Source organism: Rhinoderma darwinii, chromosome 3 (genome assembly GCF_050947455.1).
Source record: "Rhinoderma darwinii isolate aRhiDar2 chromosome 3, aRhiDar2.hap1, whole genome shotgun sequence".
In the NCBI taxonomy this organism is placed as follows: domain Eukaryota; kingdom Metazoa; phylum Chordata; class Amphibia; order Anura; family Rhinodermatidae; genus Rhinoderma; species Rhinoderma darwinii.
In genome coordinates this window covers 58,336,092-58,355,925 of record NC_134689.1, presented here as the reverse complement: position 1 = coordinate 58,355,925, position 19,834 = coordinate 58,336,092, and the positions used below count along the sequence as shown (strand labels likewise).

Genomic DNA, 19,834 nt, shown 5'->3' with positions numbered 1-19,834 from the left:
ATGGAAAAAAATCCCATTTTCACTCTGCAACATTGAGTGCACACTAAATTTCTGCAAAACACCTGCGGGGTTAACATGCTCACTACACCCCTAGGGAAATAGCTTGAGGTGTGTAGTTTCCAAAATGGGGTCACTTCTGGGGGGTTTCAACTGTTTTGGTCCCACAGAGGTTTTCCAAATGCAACATAGCGACCAGAAACCAATCCAGCAAAATCTGCACTCCAAAAGCCAAATGGTGCTCCATCCCTTCTGAGCCCTACCAGCAGGGCCACACCGACCATGAGGCGAGTTGAGCCTCTGGGTTCAGGCGGCACACTGCAGAGTCTCAGAGGGGGCGGCTTTACAGAGCTGCTGGCCCTCTTTTCCACCACTTTTCAGCAGCTGCAAGATGTGCTGCCTCCTTAAGAGAACATTTCTCCTGTGCCACCTTAATAGCCCCCCCCCCTTGCTCTCCACTCTTCTGTCCCTATTTTAACATGATCCTGCTCAGTGTCGGGACGGAAGGTGTCTGTAGAGGCTAAGGGGAAATCCTGCCATGGTGTAAAGGATCTGCCAGGCACAGCTTCGGGGTTAACGCCCATAGGTAATCAGTCGGCACCTGAGTCTATGTCTCTGAGACTGACTCCAGCTTCCACCACTCAGGCTGGCAGGCTTAGGAGTGGGAGAGCCTATCGCAGCCTGGCCAGACTCAGCTAGCTCCCGCCCTCTGTCTATTTATACCTGCCTTTCCTGTTCCTCCTTTGCTTGTGATTCTTCTCGTGTGGTTTCCTGGCCCAGCTACAGCTCCTGACTATTTGATCCTGCTCCATACTGACCCTGGCTTACTGACTACTCTCCTGCTCTGCGTTTGGTACCTCGTACACTCCTGGTTTGACTCGGCTCGTTCACCTCTCTTGTTGCTCACGGTGTTTCTGTGGGCAACTACCCCATTTCCCTTAGCTTTGTGTACCCTTGTCTGTTTGTCTCGTGCACTTACTGAGCATAGGGACCGCCGCCCAGTTGTACCCCGTCGCCTAGGGCGAGTCGTTGCAAGTAGGCAGGGACAGAGTGGCGGGTAGATTAGGGCTCACTTGTCCGTTTCCCTACCCCTATCATTACATAATCACAAGCCTATTACCTAGTCTACCCTGGTCCCTGTCTCTACTATGGACCCCCTTGAGACCCTGGCCCAGCAAATGCAGGGTCTATCCATACAGGTCCAGGCCCTGGCTCAGAGGGTCAACCAGCCTGACACTACCATGGTAGTGCCCCTCACCTCACCCCTTGAACCCCACCTCAAGTTGCCTGACCGGTTCTCAGGGGACCGGAGGACTTTTCTCTCCTTTCGGGAGAGTTGTAGGCTTTACTTTCGCTTAAAGCCTCACTCCTCAGGTTCTGAGAGCCAGCGGGTGGGTATAATTATGTCCCGGCTCCAGGAGGGGCCCCAAGAGAGGGCATTCTCCTTGGCTCCTGACGCCCCCGAACTTTCCTCCGTTGATCGTTTCTTTTCTGCTCTCTGACTCATTTATGACGAGACTGACAGGACTGCCTTTGCCAAGAGTCAGCTGGTGACCTTACGTCAGGGTAAGAGACCAGTTGAGGAGTATTGTTCTGACTTTAGGAAGTGGTGCGTAGCTTCTCGGTGGAATGACCGTGCCTTAAGGTGCCAGTTTAGGTTGGGTCTATCGAACGCCCTGAAAGACCTGCTAGTTAGCTATCCCTCTTCTGACTCCCTAGACCAGGTTATGGCTTTAGCGGTACGACTTGACCGACGTCTCAGGGAACGACAACTAGAACGTTTTTGTGTTTTCCCCTCTGACTCCCCCATGATGCCTCCCGAGGCTCCGTTGCTTCGCTCTTCCACGGAAGACTCGGAGGTACCTATGCAACTCGGGGCCTCCGTGTCCCCCCGACAACGTAGAGAGTTCCGCAGGAAGAATAGTCTCTGCTTCTATTGTGGGGATGACAAGCATCAAGTGAACACCTGTCCTAGGCGTAAGAATAAGCAGCCGGAAAACTTCCGCGCCTAAGTGATCATCGGGGAGGTCACTTGGGCGCACAGGTATTTCCCGTAAATATGAAACGTAATAAAATCTTGCTTCCCTTTCAGGTCTCTTTTGGTGGTAGGTCTGCGACCGGCAGTGCCTTCGTGGATTCAGTGTCTTCTAGTAATATCATGTCTGTGGAATTTGCTATGTCTCTAGCTATGCCTTTGATTGATTTGCCTAAACCTGTTCCGGTAGTCCACTCCTCTTGCTAATGGTTATTTTACACAGCATACCCCTGTTTTTGAACTCCTTGTTGGCTCCATGCATTTGGAGCAGTGCTCTGTACTGTTGATGCAGGGATTATCGTCCGATTTGGTTTTAGGCCTTCCCTGGTTGCAGTTGCATAATCCCACGTTTGACTGGAATACTGGGGAGCTTACCAAATGGGGTAATGAATGCTTGACGTCATGTTTTGCTGTTAATTCTATTTCTCCCCCTGAGGTGGTGAACACGCTACCTGAGTTTGTGCAGGACTTCGCTGATGTTTTCTCTAAGGAGGCCTCCGAAGTGTTACCTCCTCATAGAGAATACGATTGCGCTATCGAATTGGTACCAGGAGCTAAGCTCCCTAAGGGTAGGATATTTAATCTTTCTTGTCCCGAACGTGAAGCCATGAGAGAGTATATCCAGGAATGCCTGGCCAAGGGTTACATTCGCCCCTCTACTTCTCCGGTGCTGGCTTCTTCTTCGTAGGGAAGAAGGATGGTGGTCTTAGGCCATGCATTGACTACCGTAACTTGAATAAGGTCACTGTAAGGAACCAGTATCCCCTTCCTTTGATTCCTGATCTCTTTAATCAGGTTCAGGGGGCCCAATGGTTCTCTAAGTTTGATCTACGGGGGGCGTATAACCTTATCCGCATCAAAGAGGGGGATGAGTGGAAGACTGCGTTTAACACGCCCGAAGGTCATATCGAATACCTCGTCATGCCCTTTGGGTTGTGTAATGCTCCTGTGGTCTTCCAGAATTTCATAAATGAAATTTTAAGGGATTACCTGGGGGTTTTTCTTGTAGTGTATCTTGATCACATACTGGTGTTTTCCAAGGACCTGTCCTCCCACATTGAGCATGTCAGGAAGGTGCTCCAGGTCCTTCGGGAAAACAAACTGTTTGCGAAAACCGAAAAATGTGTGTTTGGGGTACAGGAGATACCATTTTTGGGTCAAATCCTCACTCCTCATGAATTCCGCATGGACCCCGCCAAGGTCCAGGCTATGGCGGAATGGGTCCAACCTGCCTCCCTGAAGGCGTTACAGTGTTTCTTGGGGTTCGCTAATTATTACAGAAGATTTATTGCTAACTTCTCGGTCATCGCTAAGCCTCTTACGGATCTCACTCGCAAAGGTGCTGATCTCCTCCACTGGCCTCCTGAGGCTGTCCAGGCTTTTGAGGTCCTTAAAGGGAATGTGTTGCCAGAAAAACATGTTTTTTTTTTAAAAATTAAACATTTAGTGTGTGGGTGATTAAACATTGTTCAAATTTTTTTTATTTTTTTCACGAGTCAGGAAATAGTCAGGAAATATTATAAATTAATTCTAATTTATAATACTACCCATTTTTGGTCACTAGATGGAGCTATTCCCAAAATTGCAGCATTGCAACATTGGGTTAAAAGCCCTCGCTCTAGTGAGCTCTCAGCATCCCCCCTCCTTTATCCTGTCTAGTGCCGGGATAAACGAGGGGTTTGAACGGTGTAACCTCCTACACTGTGTGTCGCCATTTTTTGAGCTAACACACAGTGTAGTAGGTTTACATACAGTAGTAAACACACACAAACACGAACATACATTGAAATCTCTTACCTGCTCCTGCCGCCGCGGCTCCCTCCGGCCCGTCCGCTCCGTTTGCTGCCGCTGGTCCAAGTGCAAAAATCCGGAAGCCGCGAACGGAAGTAGTAATATTACTGTCCGGCCGCGACTTCCGGTCCACAGGAAAATGGCGCCGGACGGCGCCAATTTCGAATTGGACTGTGTGGGAGCGGCGCATGCGCAGTTCCCACACAGACGCCGTACACTGAAGTCAATGGGACGGGAGCCGTTCGCAGTCCCTATGGGACTGTGGCTGCCGTATTCCATGTCTGTATGTGTCGTTAATCGACACAGACAGAAATGGAACAAAAAATGGCAGCCCCCATAGGGAAGAAAAAGTGTAAAAATAAGAAAAAGTAAAACACAAACACACAAATAAATATAAACGTTTTTAATAAAGCACTAACATCTTGAACATATGAAAATTTTTTTGGGTGATGACACTGTTCCTTTAAGAAGTGCTTTATCTCGGCCCCGGTGCTGGTTCAGCCCAACCAAATGGAGCCATTTATCGTGGAAGTTGACGCATCCGAGGTGGGAGTGGGGGCTGTCTTGTCCCAGGGTACGAGGTCCCTCACCCATCTCCGTCCCTGTGCCTACTTCTCCAGGAAGTTTTCGCCCACTGAGAGTAACTACCGTATGATATTGGCAACCGCGAACTCTTAGCCATTAAATGGGCATTTGAAGAGTGGCGCCACTTCCTGGAGGGGGCTAGGCACCAGGTAACGGTCCTTACCGACCACAAGAATCTGGTTTTCCTAGAATCTGCCCGGAGGCTAAACCCGAGACAAGCTCGATGGGCGCTATTTTTTACCAGTTTCAACTTTTTGGTTATCTATAGGGCTGGGTCTAAAAATATTAAGGCCCATGCACTGTCGCGTAGCTTCATGGCCAGCCCCCCTTCGGAGGAAGATCCTGCTTGTATTCTGCCTCCTGGTATAATCATTTCTTCTATTGATTCTGATTTAGTCTCCGAAATTGCGGCTGATCATGGTTCAGCTCCCGGGAACCTTCCTGAGAACAAGCTGTTTGTTCCCCTGCAATTCCGGCTAAGGGTATTTAGGGAAAATCATGACTCTGCACTATCTGGCCATCCAGGCATCCTGGGTACCAAGCATCTCATTGCCAGAAACTATTGGTGGCCTGGGTTGCTTAAAGACGTTAAGGCCTACGTCGCCGCTTGTGAAATTTGTGCAAGGTCCAGAACTCCCAGGTCCTGACCAGCGGGCTTACTATGTTCTTTGCCCATTCCCCAGAGACCTTGGACCCATATCTCCATGGATTTTATCACCGATTTGCCTCCATCTCAAGGCAAGTCGGTGGTGTGGGTTGCAGTAGACCGTTTCAGTAAGATGTGCGACTTTGTGCCCCTCAAGAAACTACCCAATGCTAAGACGTTAGCTACCTTGTTTGTCAAACACATCCTGCGTCTCCATGGGGTTCCTGTCAATATTATTTCTGACAGAGGGGTACAATTTGTTTCATTGTTTTGGAGAGCCTTCTGTAAAAAGTTGGAGATTGATCTGTCCTTCTCCTCTGCCTTCCATCCTGAAACTAATGGCCAAACTGAGAGGACTAATCAGTCTCTAGAACAATATTTAAGATGTTTTATCTCGGACTGTCAATATGATTGGGTCTCCTTCATTCCCCTCGCCGAATTTTCCCTTAATAACCGGGTCAGTAACTCGTCAGGGGTCTCCCCCTTTTTCTGTAATTTTGGGTTTAATCCACGGCTCTCCTCCGTTTCACCTGGTAGTTCCAACAATCCCGAGGTAGATGTCGTTCATCAGGAACTGTGCACACTCTGGGCCCAGGTTCAGAAGAAACTAGAGGCGTCCCAGAGCATACAAAAGACTCAGGCAGATAGAAGACGTTCTGCTAACCCCTTATTTGTGGTCGGGGATCTGGTGTGGCTATCTTCTAAAAATTTGCGCCTTAAAGTCCCGTCCAAAAAATGTGCTCCCCGATATATAGGGCCGTACAAGGTCATTGAAGTCCTTAACCCTGTCTCCTTCCGACTGGAGTTACCCCCGTCTTTCAAGTACACTACGTGTTTCATGCCTCCCTCCTTAAACACTGCTCCCAGTCCAAGGCTCCCTCCTGGTCCATTGGAGAGGATACGGGCGTGAGGAGAGGACTAGGGTACCCGCCCGGGATGTTCACGCTGGGGTTTTGCTCAGGAGGTTCCATCTTCGCTTCCCCAATAAGCCAGGTCCACCTAGAAAGGGTCCAGTGGCCCCTCTTAAAAGGGGGTTCTGTAAAGGATCTGCCAGACACAGCTTCTGTGTCGACGCCCGTGGGTAATCAGTCTGCACCTGCTCCTAAGTCTGAGAGAGTGACTCGAACTTCTACCAGTCAGGCTGGGAGGCTGAGGAGTGGGAGAGCCTATCACAGCCTGGCCAGACGGAGCTAGCTCCCGCCCTCTGTCTATTTCCTGCTCATCCTTTGCCTGTGATTCTTTTCTGTTTCCTGGCTCTGCTGCTCCTGCTATGATTATTGACCTTGCTTCATTTTTGACCCTGGCTTTACTGACTACGCTCCTGCTCTGCGATTTATACCTCGTGCACTCCTGGTTTGACTCGGCTCGTTCACTACTCTTGTTGCTCACTGTGTTGCCGTGGGCAACTGCCCCATTTCCCTTAGCTTCTGTGTACCCTTGTCTGTTTGTCTGTCGTGCACTTATTGAGCGTAGGGACCGTCGCCCAGTTGTACGCCGTCGCCTAGGACGGGCCATTGCAAGTAGGCAGGGACTGAGTGGCGGGTAGATTAGGGCTCACCTGTCTCCCTACCCCGTCATTACACCATCTTAGAGAACCGGTCCACCACCACCCAGGCAGTGTTGTATCCTGCTGAGGGGGGAAGGTCTTTGACAAAGTCCATCGCAATGTGCTGCCAGGGGGCATTGGGTACAGGCAGAGGTTGAAGCAGGCCGGCAGGCTTGGAGTGAGTCACTTTGTTAGAGGCACACACCGTGCAAGAAGAGACAAAGTCCAGAACATCTTTAGGTAGCGTGGGCCACCAGAAGTGACGAGCAATCAGGTCTCGGGTTTTACGGATACCAGCGTGCCCAGCCAGTTTAGAACTGTGTCCCCAGCAGAGAATTCTTCTCCTGTCTGCCAACCGAACAAAAGTCCTCCCAGGAGGAATGTCTCTAACCTGCAGAGGATTAGCAGTGACAATGCAGGACGGGTCTATGATAGTCTATGAAGGGACCCCACCGTGTCTTCCGTCTCAAACAATCTGGACAGGGCATCGGCCCTCACATTCTTGTCCGCGGGACGGTAGTGGAGCACAAACTGGAAACGTGTGAAGAACAGTGACCACCTGGCTTGACAGGGATTCAGTCGTTGTGCAGACTGAAGGTAGGTAAGGTTCTTGTGGTCGGTGAAGATCAGGATGGGGTGAGCAGCGCCCTCTAGAAGATGTCTCCACTCCTCCAGAGCCAATTTGATGGCCAGTAGCTCCCGATCTCCAATGGAGTAATTGCGCTCAGCAGAAGAAAACAGTCTTGAGTAGTAGCCACATACTACTGCCTTTCCTTTGGAGCTCCTCTCGAACAGAAGTGCACCTGCACCAACAGAGGAAGCGTACACTTCCAGGGAGAACTGCCGAGATACGTCAGGATGATGGAGGAACGAGACTGAAGTAATGGCTTTCTTGAGGCTAATAAATGCGGACTCTGCCTCTGGAGTCCACACTTTGGCGTTCACACCCTTCTTGGTAAGGGTCGAGATGGGAGCCGTCAGAGAAGAGAAGTTAGGAATAAACTGCCGGTAGAAATTGGCGAATTCCAGGAACCACTGTATGGCCTTTAAGCCTTGAGGACGTGGCCACTCCAGGACAGCTTTCACTTTCTCAGGATCCATCTTGAGGCCTTGATCCGAGATTATGTAGCCCAGGAAGGGCAGAGAATTCCTCTCAAAGACGCACTTCTCCAGCTTGGCGTATAAATGATTCTCCCTTAATCGTAGTAGAACCTGACGGACATGCCTCCGATGAGTCGTCGGATCTGGGGAGAAAATCAAAATATCATCGAGATAAACAACAACACAGACATAGAGTAGATCCCAGAAGATATCGTTAACGAACTCCTGAAACACTGCGGGAGCGTTACACAGTCCGAAGGGCATCACTAGGTATTCGTAGTGCCCGTCCCGGGTGTTAAATGCCGTCTTCTATTCATCACCCCGGCGAATCCGGACCAGATTGTAAGCCCCCCGCAGGTCTAGCTTAGAAAAAATGTTGGTTCCTCGTATGCGATCAAACAGCTCAGAAATGAGTGGCAACGGGTATTTGTTCTTGACTGCCGCGCTGAATACCCTCTCTGACGCTACACTGGAGGGTTGACAAGACAGTACACCCATGGCAAACTGGGACAGTTCTTGCCAATGATCCAATCTGCTGACCCAGAAGTCCATGGGGTCTGGGATCAGCATTTCTGACGGAGAAAGGGCACAGTTCAGGTACGAGTGAACCTGGTTGTTTAGGTGCTGCACCTGGTGATGGTGAACATCCCTTTGGTGACTACGATGTGTGTCAGGTCGGGGTATTGGATGTAAAAATGTTGTCATCATATTTTCCAAACTAAATTGGCTGCTGCTGCTGCTGCCGCGGCTGCCGCCTATTGCAGAGGTAGCTCTGCCAGAGGCGGTGGAACGATGAGACAGTGGGGAGCAGAGAGTGGCCCCCCGGTCAGACATGCTTGCAGCAGGTGTTTGCCGTTTGAAAGCCGTGACAAGCTGGCTGCATAGCTTCTCTCGATAATAAGCCAATTTTGCCTCCCTCTCGGAAGGCGCAAAAAACTGCCCCATTCTGGCTTTATACCGAGGGTCTAAAAGTGTGGCTATCCAGTACTCATCTCTTTGCTTCATGCTAACAATACGACAGTCAGCGCGCAAGTAACGAAGCATACAGCTCGCCATCCTGGCCAGCGTTTCAGAGGGCCCGGTTGGTTCCATCTCCGCCCCATACTGCCATGGTTGTCCATCATCAAGGTCATCGTCAGACTCGTCATCACCACCATCACTGTCATGTTGTGCGGCTGCCTCGTCCCCTATCCCTTCCTGTGATTCCATCTCCAAATCCAGCTCCTCTTCAGGTCCTGTTTCCTCATCCTCATCCTCCTCCTCAACATCCATAGCCAGATGTGATCCTTCCTCCATCCTTTGCTGAATCATCGCTGTGAGCGTTTGCTCCATAATGAATATCAGCGGCATAACATCGTTCATTCCGCTAGCGTCACGGCTCACAAATCGTGTGGCCTCTTAAAAGGGCCTCAAAACGCGACATGCGTCTCTAACCAGCGGCCAGTGCCTGAGCTCGAAACTACATTGGCTCCGAACGCTGCCCGTCTGCTGCATCAGGAAATGATTCACGGCTTTCCGCTGTTCGTACAGACGGTCCAACATGTGCAGGGTGGAATTCCAGCGTGTTGGAACGTCGCAAATCAGGCTGTGTTCTGGGAGATTGTTTTGACGCTGCAAGTCCAGGAGGGCGTGCTTAAATGCATACAAACGTCTAAAGCGAACGCAAACCCTCCTGGACATGGCCAGCACAGCCTTCAAACCAACATATGACTTTAAGAAGCGTGTTATGACCAGATTGATCACATGTGCCATGCAAGGAGCGTGTGTCAGGTGACCTAGACGCAGTGCAGCCACAACGTTCTTCCTGTTATCAGAGACAACATTGCCCAGTGTGAGTTTCAGAGGAGACAGCCAGCGTGCGATTTCCTCCTTGATGCACAGCAGCATCTCCTGCCCTGTGTGGCTTTTCTCGCCCAGGCTCAGCAGGTGTAAGACAGCGTTGTGGCGCTTCACCTTGCACCTATGAAAAGAGGAGGGAGGAGGAGTGGAAGATACGCTGTGTCCTGTCGGGGACAGGAAGACCTCCATTGAGGAGGGCAAGGAGGAGGAGGAGGAGTAGGAGGATGGTAGGTGCCTGGTGTCCGGAGTTGAACCAGAAAGATACAAGCGTGGAGGTGGTAATGCCTGGCATTGCTGCGGTGGTGCATCGGACTGCAAAATATTGACCCAGTGGGCCGTGAAAGACATGTACTGTCCCTGCCCATAGTTGCTGCTCCACGTGTCGACGGTGGCATGTACCCTGCTGCACACGGATAATTGCAAGTACTGGCACACCTTTTCCTCCACGTGCTTGTGCAAGGCAGGGACAGCTGTTTTGGAGAAGTAATGTCGGCTAGGTATTCGCCACCTAGGCTGAGCGCACGCCATCAATTGCTTGAAGCCGGCGGAGTCGACCAGGTGGTACGGCAGCGACTGCACCACCAACAACTTAGCCAGGTGTGAATTAAGCCGCACGACAAGTGGATGACTGGGTATATATTGTTGCTTATTGGACAACGATTCCGTAATGGATAACTGACGGGACGTAGGAGGAGCACTAGATGACAATGATGATGATGATGATGACAACAACATGGTGGATAAGGCCTGGCTACTACTTAGATGACAGGGACTCGGAGCAGCAGCAGCAGCGGCAGAGGGGTCTTCATTAGATGTACATGATGATGGTGGGGCATGTCGATTGTCCCACATGGCCTTGTGATGCCGCTCCATGTGTTTACGTAGAGCGGTAGTTCCTACATTGATGCCCTGCCCACGCCTTACTTTTTGCTTGCAGATACGGCACTGTTCCATGTTTTCGTCCTCGGGGAAGGTACAGAAAAATTGCCACACGGCAGAGTACCGTAAAGAGGTAGTACCACGTCCACCACCACCACCACCACCACCTGAGCTTGCCCCTTGTCTGGCAGGCTTTTTTCGGGAGCCTACACCAGCATCAGTGTCTCCGTCACCGGCTCCTGAGCTGACCCTACCGCTGCAACGTTTTGCAGATTGACTTCTGCCCCTACCTCGGCTTGGCTGTTTATCACTGCCAGTGCCGCCACTACTACCCTCCTCCTCTGACGCCGTCATCACCTCGTCACCTGGTTCCCACGTCCTGTCTAAAACAACATCATCATAGCCCTCCTCATCATCCCCGCCACTTCTGTCACTGTGTTGTGAATGTGATGTGACATCATGGCGGGCTCCATGCCCCCCCTCATTACTGCGTCTGCCACCATGGCTACCACCACCAACACCCCCACTACCACAGCTATGCGTCTCGGACACATAATTTTTTTTCTGTAACACAGAAGGTTTTACCAGAGAAACACTACTAAATATGTATTGTCCAGATTCTGCAGTTTTTAGAAATGTCCCACATGTGGCTCTACTGCGCTCGTGGAATAAAACACAAGCCCTAGAAGCAAGGAAGCACCTAGTGCATTTTGAGGCCTCTTTTTTATTAGAATATATTTTAGGCAGCATGCCAGGTTTGAAAAGGTGTTGAGGTGCCAAAACAGTAGGAATCCCCCAACAGTGACACCATTTTGGAAACTAAAACCCTCAAGGAATTAATTTATGGTTGTTGTTACCATTTTGATCGCACAGATTTTTCACAGCACCTATTTGAATTGGGCTGTGAAATTAAAAAATGTCATTTTTTCCAATAAGATGTCATTTGTGATCAAAATTTCTTATTTTCACAGGGAACAAAATACCCCATTTTGTTGCCCAATTTGTCCTTAGTGCGGCAATACCCCATTTGTGGTGATAAACTGCCGTTTGGGCCCATGGGAGGGCTCAGAAGGAAAGGAGCGCTATGTGTTTGTTGGAGTCCAGATTAGCTGGATTGGTTTTCGGGTGCCATGTCACATTTGCAGAGCCCCAGAGGTATCAAAGCAATGGAAACCCACCATAAGTGACCCCATTTTGGAAACTACAACCCTCAAGGAATTCAAATATGGTTGTTGTTACAATTTTGACCGTACAGTTTTTTCACAGCACCTATTTGAATTGGATTGTGAAATGAAAAAATGACATTTTTTTCAATAAGATGTAATTTTTTTATCAAAATTTCTTATTTTCACAGGGAACAAAATGCCCCATTTTGTTGCCCAATTTCTCCTGAGTGCAGCAATACTCCATTTGTGGCGATAAACTGCCGTTTGGGCCCATGGGAGGCCTCAGAAGGGAAGGAGCGCTGTGTGTTCTTTGGAGTGCAGATTTTGCTGGTTTGGTTTTCGGGTGCCATGTCGCATTTGGAGTGCCCAGGAGGTATCAAAGCAATGGAAACCCACCAGAAGTGACCCCATTTTGGAAACTACACCCCTCAAGGAATTCATTTATGGGTAATGTGACCATTTAGACCCCATAGTTTCTTCACATAACTTATTTGAATTGGGCTGGGAATTTAAAAAATATATATTTTTTCCAATAATATGTCGTTTTTAGCTCAAAAATTCTTATTTTCACAAGAAATAAAATACTCCATTTTGTTGCCCAATTTGTCCTGAGTGCGGCAATACCCCATTTGTGGTGATAAACTGCCGTTTGGGCCCATGGGAGGCCTCAGAAGGGAAGGAGCGCTGTGTGTTCTTTTGAGTGCAGATTTTGCTGGTTTGGTTTTCGGGTGCCATGTCGCATTTGCAGAGCCCAGGAGGTATCAAAGCAATGGAAACCCACCAGAAATTACCCCATTTTGGAAACATTGATATATTGTGTCCTTCCTTATCCCCCTCTTCTTTTACGGCGTTCACCGCGCGGGATAAATAACGAAATAATTTTGTAGTTCAGGCCATTACGGATGCGGCGATACCAATTATGTATAGTTTATTTGTTTGTTTATATATTTTTATTAATAATAAAGGACTGATAAGGGAAAAGGGGGACTTTTAATTTTATTACTTTTAAATCTTTTATTTTCTTATTTTTACACATCTTTTTTTAACTTTTTTTTAACTTTATTACTTTGTCCCATTAGGGGATTTGAGGGCAGGAGGCCCTGATCGCTATTCTAATACACTGCACTATATGCGTAGTGCAGTGTATCAGAGCTGTCAGCTACTCACTGACAAAAAGCATAGTGGGTCCTGACTTCGTCAGGACCCACTAGGCTTCCGTCGATGCCATTGTTTGGTGTCCGGTTGCCATAGTCACCATCGCCGGCCGCTATCGTGTAGCAGGCCGGCGATGGTAGCTTAACCCCTAAAAAGCCGTGATCGCTATTGAACACGGCCTTTCAGGGGTTAATCAGCGGGGACACAGCGATCTGTCCGAGACAGCAGCTGTCACAGCTCCTGTATGTGTCGGGAGGACGGCCGAAATGGCCGTTACTCCTGAGATGTACTATTAGGTCATGGAGCGCGAACGCTATGGTTACCATGACCTAATAGTACGTCCAGGAGCGGGAAGGGGTTAAGGGGTGTAGTGAGCATTTTTCCCTAGATATGCCATTTCAGTGACAAATATGTCATGCCCAGCTTGTGCCACTGGAGACACACACCCCAAAAATTCTTAAAAGGGCTCTCCCTGGTTTGGCGATACCATATATGTGGAAATAAACTGCTGTTGGGTCACGCTGTTGGGTTCAAAAGGGAGGGAGCACCATTTGGCTTTTGGAGCGTGGATTTTGCTTGGTAGTAGTTTTGTTTGGAGTTTTACTGGTATTTTAGTTTAGAATGTGGGGGAATAACACTAAGGTAGAAAGGAAAACAAGCGGCACTCACCCAGGTGTAGTTAAGTCTTTTTTTTTGGGCAATAAACATGGGCTATGTAGGGAGGACGGACAGCAATCTTTTATGCACAGGCCACTGTCGCACTGATAAATTGTGTTGTTTCTTATCCCCCTTTTGGTGCACACTGCACCTTTTGCAGTTTGGGTAATTTTGCTGGGAAAGTGTTGTCCTGGTATAATACGGGCACCCTCACTTCCAGAAGATATGTTTGGGCCCTCCCCTTCCTGGTTCCCTAATTTTAGGGCGTTGATAAATCGCCGCTTGAAACAGAAGAAATGTTCCCCTCGGGCCTGCATAACTGCATATTTTTCTTTCCTGAATGGAAGCCTTAACTTATTTAAATCTTTCATAGGCGTAATGGTATGAGGGCAGTTTTTTTGCGGGACGAGCTGTAGTTTTTATCGGTACCATTTTGGGGTACATGCGACTTTCTGATTTATTTTTGAGAGGCAAGCTGACCAAAAAACAGCAATTTTGGCATCGTTTTTTTTTAATACAGCGTTAACTGCATTATAAATTACATGTTAACTTTATTCTGTGGGTCAGTACGATTCTGGCGTTACCAAATTTATAGCACTTTTTTATATTTTACGACTTTTTGCACAATAAAATTACTTTTGTAAAAAGAATGTATTTTTTCATGTTGTAAGAGCCATAACTTTAAAAAAAATTTGTCGACGGACCTATATGAGAGCTTGTTTTTTGTGAGATGAGCTGTCGTTTTTATAGGTACCATTGTTGGATACATGCGACTTTTTTGATCACTTTTTATTTTACATTTTTGGAAGGCAAAGTGACCAAAAAACAACAATTCTGGCAGCGTTTTTTAGTTGTTTTTTTTTACGGCGTTTACTGCTCGAGATAAATAACATATTGTACTGATCTATACGATTACGCAATTACTGATAATTATATGTTTATTCTTACCAAACAGTGCACAGAACATTCCACCAAGTATGGGGTCTGGAATAGAGGCAAACAGAGCAGTAAATTTTCCAATTGTTCCTAAAATAAACATGATTCCGGCACCATACTGCACAACTCTTCTACTGCCAACCTGAAAAAAAAAACAGATATTATTTACAGTTCTACATTCTGTATTATGTACAAAAAGTACAATACAAATAATCCTTAAAGTGAATCTGTCACTATGTTTATGCTGTCCTCTCGTTTTTTAACGCAGTTGTGAGTTTTACCACAAACGCATTGAAAACCAGACCAAATAGACATAAAACCACATGCATTATTGGCATATGTTTTTCTGATGCTGTTATAACCGCACCTCAATCACAACGTTTGAATACAGCTTAAATGTGAAATTAAAATGTACCTTTGTACCAACCAGGCAGTTCTAAAAAAGTTGTTCCTTCCTTCAATAATTGTAATACATACTGTAATCTCCTTCTCTGTAAGGCTCTGTTCTCACATTATTGCAAATGCATCAGGGTGTCCAGCAGAGAGAGCACAGTCTGCAGCGCTATTCTTGGTTTCAAAGTTACTGGACTCCATTTAGAGAATAAGCGGACCTTATTAGTCATCGCGGCCATCAGGGTTTGTCATTATCTGATCAGACACAGTTTGAGCCTAGCTGTTATAAACAGTAGTGATGAAGTACGTGAGAACAAAACCTAAAGATATTGCAGATTGATCTCTAAGGGCTGTGCTGCAGGCTGTGTGACAAGGGCCAAATTCTAAGTCTTCAGTGCACTCTTGTTTAAAAGGGTTACATAGTTACAACTTAGTACGGTTGAAAAAGACACATGTCCATCAAGTTCAACCAAGGGATGGGAAAAGGGAACCGAAAAATTTCTACAAATTGACATAGAAGTTGATATTTTTTCGTTCTAGGAAATTATCTAAGCCTTTTTTTAAAGCCATCTACTGTAGCTACTGTGACCATCTCCTGGGGTAGGCTATTCCATAGATTCACAGTTCTCACCGTAAACAAGGTTTGTCGCCTCTACAGATTATCCAGGATTTTATAATTGATGGCCTTTCCTTAGTATAGGTCATCAATATTAGATTAAAGGGGGTCCGACTCTATACACCCCTGCTGATCAACAGTTTAAAGCTGCCACAGAAGAGGCATAGCTAGGTTCTCCTGCATCCCGGGCAAAAATTCAGTTTGCCCCCCCCCAACTTCTTTCCCGACATCTCCTTCCCACTCATCATGTTTGCTCTCTCTACCAATCAATGACATGTAACTTTTTTTTTCACTTTTTTATGTAACTTGAGCATAAACCCGTTTGTACATTTTACAAGCAATATAGTTGTATAAGGTAGTTAACATAACAATAAATTAAAGAGGTCTGTGTGCTTGACTAAAACAGATTGTATAACTGAGGCTTATGAGACTATATGGTGACATAATAAACAGCCTCCTTATAGATAGTGCCACCCCACTTGTAAATAGTGCCACACAGCCCCCCCCTGTAAATAGTGCCACACAGCCTCCCTGTAGATACTGCCACACTCCCCCCTCTACAAGAAAGTGCCACACATGCCCCTTGTAGATACTGCCACATCCCCTTATAGATACTGCCAACCCACTTGAAGATACTGCCACCCCCCCTTGAAGATACTGCCACACCCCCCCTTGTAGATAGTGCCCCACAGCCACCCCTTGTGGATAAAGCCACACGGTGCCCCCTTGTAGATAAAGCCACAGGGTGCCCCCTTATAGATAAAGTCAGATGGTGCCCCCTTGTAGATAAAGCCACATGGTGCCCCCTTGTAGATAAAGCCACACGGTGCCCCTTGTAGATAAAGCCGCATGGTGCCCCCTTGTAGATAGTGCCACCCAGCCACCACTTGTAGATAGTGCCACACACATCTTATGTACAGTGCATTCGTAAAGTCTTCAGACCCTTTCACTTTTTTGACATTTTGTTATGTGGTGGCCTTGTGCTAAAATAAAAATATTATTACGTTTTGTAGTGGAGCAAAGTACAGAGATAATCTTAATGAAAACCTGATCCAGAGTGCTCTGGACCTCACACTGGGCCAGAGGTTTCCCTTCCAACAAGACCATGATCCTAAGCACACAGCGATGACAACACAGTAGTGGCTGAGGGACAACTCTTTGAATGTCCTTGAGTGGCCCTGCCTTAAACCTAATCGAACATCTCTGGAGAGACCTGTAAATGGCTGTCCACCGACGGTCCCCATCCAACCTGAAAGAGCTTGAAAGGATCTGCAGAGAAGAATGGCAGAAAATCCCCAAATACAGGTGTGCAAAGCTTGTGGAATCATACTAAAGACTGGAGGCTGTTAGCGCTGCCATAGATGCTTCAACTAAACAGTAAAGGGTCTGAATACTTCTGTCAATGCAATATTTTAGTTTTTCCTTTTCAATAAATTAGCAAAGATTACTAACATTCTGTTTTCACTTTGTCATTATGGGGTATTGAGTGCAGAATGATTGGGAAAAACTAGATTTTTTTGTTTATTTTAGCACAAGGCCTCAACATAACAAAATGTGAAGAAATTCAGAGGTTCTGAAGATTTTACAAATGCATTGTATACACCATCAATTTTAAAATCCCGGATAACCCCTTAACATGACTTAGCTAATTTATTTATTTTGTGCTGATGGGAGGTGGATATATCAAGTCTCAATTTTTGTGGTTGTAACTTTGTAGTGCTTTTACTTATCCACGCAATTCTGAGATTGTTTTGTGGTGACAATTTTATTTTAGTAGAAACAATGTTAGCGGTAAAATTTGGTCAATACAATCAGATATTCAGTATTTATTTGTGAAAAACACTAAATTTTTTAGATAATTTCCAAAAATTAGCATTTTTTAATTTAGACAGATAGTTATACCACACAAAATAGTTATTAATTAAGATGTCCCATGTCTCTACTTTATGTTGGCATACCTTTTTGAACATATTTTTCATCTTTCTGGGACGCTATAGCTTTAGCAGCAATTTTCAAGAACATTTCAAAAACCTATTTTTTAGGGACTAATTCGGTTTTGAAGTGGCTTTGAGTGTTCTATGTCAGAAACCCCCTATAAATCACCCCGTTTAAAAACCTGCACCTCTCAAGGTACTCAAAGCCACATTTTGGAAGTTTCTTAACCCTTCAGACGTTTCACAGGAATGAAAGCAAAGGGAAGGTAAAATTAGTAATAATTTTTTTTTTTTTGCAGATATTAAATTTTAATCCTTTTTTTCTGTAACACGGCAATTGTTTTTTTTTTTGTATAAACTCTTTTTATTAAAGTAGACATCAAGGTAGTATCAAACATTAACATATATAAGAAAGACATCAATTATGCATAGTACAGTAGCACTGTTGGCCAGTGAATACTCACATCTTATTATAACATGAAATTTCACATACTATGACATCAGATATTAATGTATAGCAGCAATATTTCCAGTATGCATGACTACTTATTTCCAGAACATACATTTGAACAAACAAACAAAGAAACCACTGTGATTGCATCTCAGGCAGATTCTCATATCACAAGTAACAAAGTTACTGTGTTACAATAAATCCTACTTACTCCCACGGTCTAGGAATTAATCTATACAGACATCAAATATCATCCCATACATCTAAACCTTATCCCTATAGTCTAACCATGGCTGCCAAACTTTCAGGAAAGAACCTCTATTTTTATTTTCCCATCCAGCCAGTTCCTCTAGCCGACATATCTGGTGTAATTTGGACACAAGGTGAGAACGTGAGGGGGGAGAAGTCTCTTTCAACTTAGTAGGAATCAGTAATTTAGCTGCAGAGATTATAAAAGTAGGGAGGTTCCTAGATGAAGGGGAAAAATCCCGAAGAGGCAACCAGAGTAAGACAAGTTCCCTCGTGAGGGATATTGAAATAGAACAAACTTCTAAAATCAAAGCTTCAACCTCCCTCCAAAAACACTGTACCTTCATACATGACCACCAGATATGTGACATGCTTCCTACCTCCTTCTCACACCTCCAGCAAGTATTCACTGGAGAGACTAAAATCTTATGTAAGTATTCAGGTGTTCTGTACCACATTGTGAGTGTTTTGTACGAATTTTCCTGCATTCTAACACTCCTGGAAAATCCATGCGAATGTCGCAGAATGCTAGCTCTCTCCTTTTCAGAAAAGGTACAACCTAATTCCTTCTCCCAAGCGAAAATAAAACCTGGGGTAGATTCTTACATGGAAGTAACCAGCTCTTTATAAATCCTGGAAAGAGATTTTTTAGGGAGTGAGGGTAACAAAGTATAATTCTCCAACCAAGTTGGGTCCGATTTACATACATCCAAGGACGTCATCAACTTCTGACATGTAGAAGAAAAGTCCAATATCTGCAGGCTATTAGGCTGTGGAATATTCATTTCTCTATGCAATAACTCCAATGAACGCAACTCAACTTTTTGATGAAGTCTAGCTATCTTTAGTGACTGGAGGTGTGACCATGTCTCTGGTACATGAGTACATTTCTTATTGACAAGACAAGGTAATATGGAAAGAGGCATCAGCACAGAAAACGCATTATCACGTAAGTGCAATGCCGAAGAGGCCTGACAATAGTCATATCACTCTGCACCAATGATCTAGAAGGTGTTTTTGTCCCCACCCAAAGGCAAGAAGCTAGACCATTACCCAGCAAATACCTTTCTATATCCACATGTGGAAGAGAGACATTGCCGTTAACTAATTGTGTCCACCTCCCCAATTGTATGGCCCTATAATAAGTTGAGAGATCAGGGAATGACAACACACCTGTACCCTTTCTCCATATGAGTTGCGCATATGCGATTCTAGGACGTTTTTTATTCCACAAAAACTCCATGAGCAAGCGTCGAAACCGAGAAAAATAATATGTAGGTATATCGATGGGCAAGGACTGTAAGATATATAGGACCTGAAGGAGAACAAAAGTGGTAAGAAGGTTCTGACGACCTAACCACATATACGGGACCTTAAGTTTTATTAAGAAATCTTTTATTTTATAGTATAGTGGGCTATAATTTCTATCAAAGAGAAACTTTGGGTCTGCTGTAATTTTTAAACCCAAATATTTCAATTCAGACTTTGGCCACTTAAAAGGAGATTGAGTACTAACGGTCAAAAACGTACTTTGAGGTAGGGTTATATTTAAGCGCCTCCGACTTGTCATAATTGATCTTGAAATTAGAGACCCATCCAAAGTCCTCAAAAATCTGTAGAAGTTGTGGGAGAGCGTCCAAGGGGTTAGTTATATATACCAACAAGTCGTCAGCATAATCTGCAGTTTTATGTTCAAAATCTCCCACCCAAGGCCTTTAATGGTGGGGGTTTGCCGTATCTTTAATAGCAATGTTTCCATTGCGAGTATAAACAATGTAGGAGATAAAGGGCATCCCTGACGTGTTCCATTCCAGATAGGGAAAGAATCTGAAAAGGTGCCATTTACTTGAATTCTTGC

The 19,834-nt window shown here is 45.9% G+C and overlaps 1 protein-coding gene across 1 annotated transcript in view; it reads right to left on the bottom strand.

The window, feature by feature from the left end:
- The window catches only part of SLC23A1 (solute carrier family 23 member 1), a 514,793-nt gene that overhangs the window by 84,613 nt on the left and 410,346 nt on the right, over positions 1-19,834 (bottom strand). The window contains exon 12 of the mRNA XM_075859964.1: positions 14,346-14,475. Within this exon, the coding sequence (XP_075716079.1) occupies positions 14,346-14,475 (130 nt within the window). The remainder of the gene's footprint in view (positions 1-14,345; positions 14,476-19,834) is intronic.